At 66.7% G+C, this 2,823-nt stretch overlaps 1 protein-coding gene across 1 annotated transcript; it reads left to right on the forward strand.

The window, feature by feature from the left end:
- Window positions 1-2: 2 nt before the first annotated feature.
- Window positions 3-2,817, forward strand: SLC2A4RG (SLC2A4 regulator; the record flags this gene model as incomplete). Its single annotated transcript, XM_029918004.1, has 7 exons — window positions 3-289; window positions 1,177-1,286; window positions 1,742-1,920; window positions 1,991-2,091; window positions 2,174-2,426; window positions 2,511-2,602; window positions 2,703-2,817. Coding segments are annotated over 7 exons (1,134 nt in total), but the record flags the coding sequence as incomplete, so codon positions are not given.
- Between the last annotated feature and the right edge of the window lie 6 nt (window positions 2,818-2,823).

Here is a 2,823-nt window from a genome sequence, read left to right on the forward strand (position 1 = left end):
GCGGGGCCGCGCTGTCCCCACCGGCCACGGCCGGTTTGGGAGGCGGGAGCGTAGCGGATCCCGGGTGGAGGCTGGGAAACACCGCCCCGCGCGAGCCACAGTCTCCGCTGAGCCTGCCCCTTCCGCAGGGCCCTGCCGTGGGCGGCGGCTTTGCTGGCGTGGAGTTCGCGCTGCCTCAGGAGCCGGAGCCGCGGGCGGGGGACCTAGGAGTCCCAGGGACGTGGGCGGGGGCGGGAGCAGAGCCTGGGCCCCCGACGCCATCGGCTCACATCCCGGTGCCAGCACAGAGGTGAGCCAGGGTCCAGCGCACCAGGCCGAGGTGGGCGTGAGCACACGTGCGCTGGCGTGTGCAGGGTGGTGGGTGGGGCGCGGGCAGGTGCCTTCTCAAACCCCACCCTGCGGCGGTGGGAGTCTTGTCTGGGACCCCGATCTGGACTTTGTATCACCCTCCCCAGCTCTCCAGCCCTGGAGGAGCTGAGCACAAATTAGCAACATATAGTGCTCTTTGCACCCCCCAACCTCTAGGGCCAGAGTGCAGAGCTGGGGTGGGGGCTGTCAATCTGTGCAGTTGAGGCTGTCAGGCTGGCCTGAGGTTGACGGTCCAGGGAACCCAAGGCTTCTGACTGCCAGCTCCTAGCCCTGCCTAAAACCATCCTGGGTGCCCCCCAGCCAGGGCTGGCTTCTCAGGTAGAGGCAGGCTCTGGCCTGGCCTGTTGGGGCCTGGGGACTCTGCTTGCACTTGGCACCCAGTCTGCCCTGGCTGCGCCCTCCCTCCGAGGCCTGGCATGGGCCTGCAGCTGCTGTTGCACAACCCTGGTTAATGTGTGATTTGGGGGAGGGCTGGGGCTGGCCTGGCCTGGGGAGGGGGAGGGGCTTAGACCCCTGTCCAGCTACGGGCCTGAAGGAGTCACTGTGGGACAGAGCCCAGGCTGCAAAGAACTCAGGCTTTGGGGAGACCCCAACCCAGGCCCTGTTCCCAGGGGTTCCTGGAGACCTGGAGCTCTGTAATCTGAGCTGGGGGTGGAGATGGGCCTCCAGCCCAGTGCCTGGAGGGAGGGAGCAGGCGCCTGATTGCGCGCCTGTGCGTGCACACAAATGCACACGCGTGTGCAGGGGCCAGGAGAGGAGCCTGAAATGCCTCAAGTGTTTGCTAGACGCCACCCCCATCTCTTCCAGAGCGCCCCCAGGAAAGTCCCGGCTGGACGAGGTCATGGCTGCGGCAGCCCTCACCAGTCTGTCCACCAGCCCCCTCCTTCTGGGGGCCCAGGCTGCAGCCTGTAGTCCAGGTGAGACCTGGACGCCTGCCTGGGTAGGGAGGCAGGAGCACTGTCTCTCCAGGACATAGTAGTTGCCTACCCCTTGGGGCAAGCGGCAGCCTTCTGCCTGGAAGCCCACCTTGTAAATATACCTTCTTCAGGCCTGAAACAGACATCAGGATCCCCAGTGTCCCTCACTGAGGCCAAAGCCACAGCGTCCCAGGTCTGCGGGCCTCTGGGACCGGTCCGTTTCTACCCGGCCAGCTGAGCATCCCCACACGGGATGGATGTCTCAGTTTACCCTTCCCTGCCATGCGCCCGCTTCTCCGGGCCACTGCCTCCTCCGCAAGACTTTTCCCACCCAGCTCACCAGTGAACAGGGGGACAGGTGGAGGTCCAGAGCTAAGGGACCTGTGATGGCAGTTTCTGCAGAGCGGGCTGAGCCCACTCACAGTCCTAACCCGGGTGCTGGTGTGTCCCCACAGAGCTTGGCTGGGAGCCCTGGAAGGAGGCACAGGTGCTGCCACTGGGCAGCTGCAGCAGCAGCAGAGACTGGGGCTGGGACCCGGCCAGTGACCGGTCCTCGCCAGCCACCCCGTCATCTCCGCTGCCCTCCGAGGCGGCCCACTTCCTGTTTGGGGAACCTGCCCCCAAAAAGAGAAAGGTGAGGCTGAGCAGCCCTCGGGCAGGGTGGACACGGGGGCCACGCCTGACCCGCAGCCCTTGTTGCCCAGCGCTCCGTGCAGGTCCTGTTCCAGTGCCTGTGGAAGCAGTGCGGGAAGGTGCTGAGCACGGCCTCCGGGATGCAGAGACACATCCGCCTGGTGCACCTGGGGTGTGAGGGCGCAGGCCGGTGGGGGCGGGGCCGCCTGGCCAGCCGGCGCTTCAGCTCCCCCACCACCCCGTGTCCCCCGCAGGCGGCAGGCAGAGCCCGAGCAGAGTGACGGGGAGGAGGACTTCTACTACACAGAGTTGGATGTTGGCATGGATGCAGAGTCGGACGGGCTGTCTGGCCTGTCCCCAGCGTCCCCCACGGCCTGTGTGCCACCTGTCTTCCCTGGCCTGGGGCTGCCAGAGCCCCCGACCCTGTCCAGCCTGCTGCGCCCACTGGCCCTGTCCCCGGTCCCAGTGCTGAGCCCCGGGGCTTGCCCAGGTGACAACGCCTACCAGGTGGGTGAGGCCACAGGCAGCAGCTCGGGGTGAGTCTCAAGGTGTGCAGGACAGGGGAGAGGACACGCCTGTGTCTCCTCTCAGGGCTGCCTGGCCCCCACCCGCCTGGAGCCGCAGCCCACCATCACCAGGACCTGTGTTCCAACCCTGCCCTCCAAGCTCGGCACCAGCCCAAGGTACGTGCGTGTGGAGGGGCCAGGTCAGGCCTCCGGCAGAGCCTCCAAGCCAGGCATCAGCCCATGTCCCCATGTCTCCTCTGTGTCCCTTCCGCCCCAGGAAGCCCCGAGGTGATGCCAAAAAGTGCCGGAAGGTGTATGGCATGGATCACCGGCACCTCTGGTGTACAGCCTGCCGCTGGAAGAAGGCGTGCCAGCGCTTCCTGGACTGAGGGCCCCCC

This window comes from Suricata suricatta, chromosome 12 (genome assembly GCF_006229205.1).
Source record: "Suricata suricatta isolate VVHF042 chromosome 12, meerkat_22Aug2017_6uvM2_HiC, whole genome shotgun sequence".
Lineage (NCBI taxonomy): Eukaryota > Metazoa > Chordata > Mammalia > Carnivora > Herpestidae > Suricata > Suricata suricatta.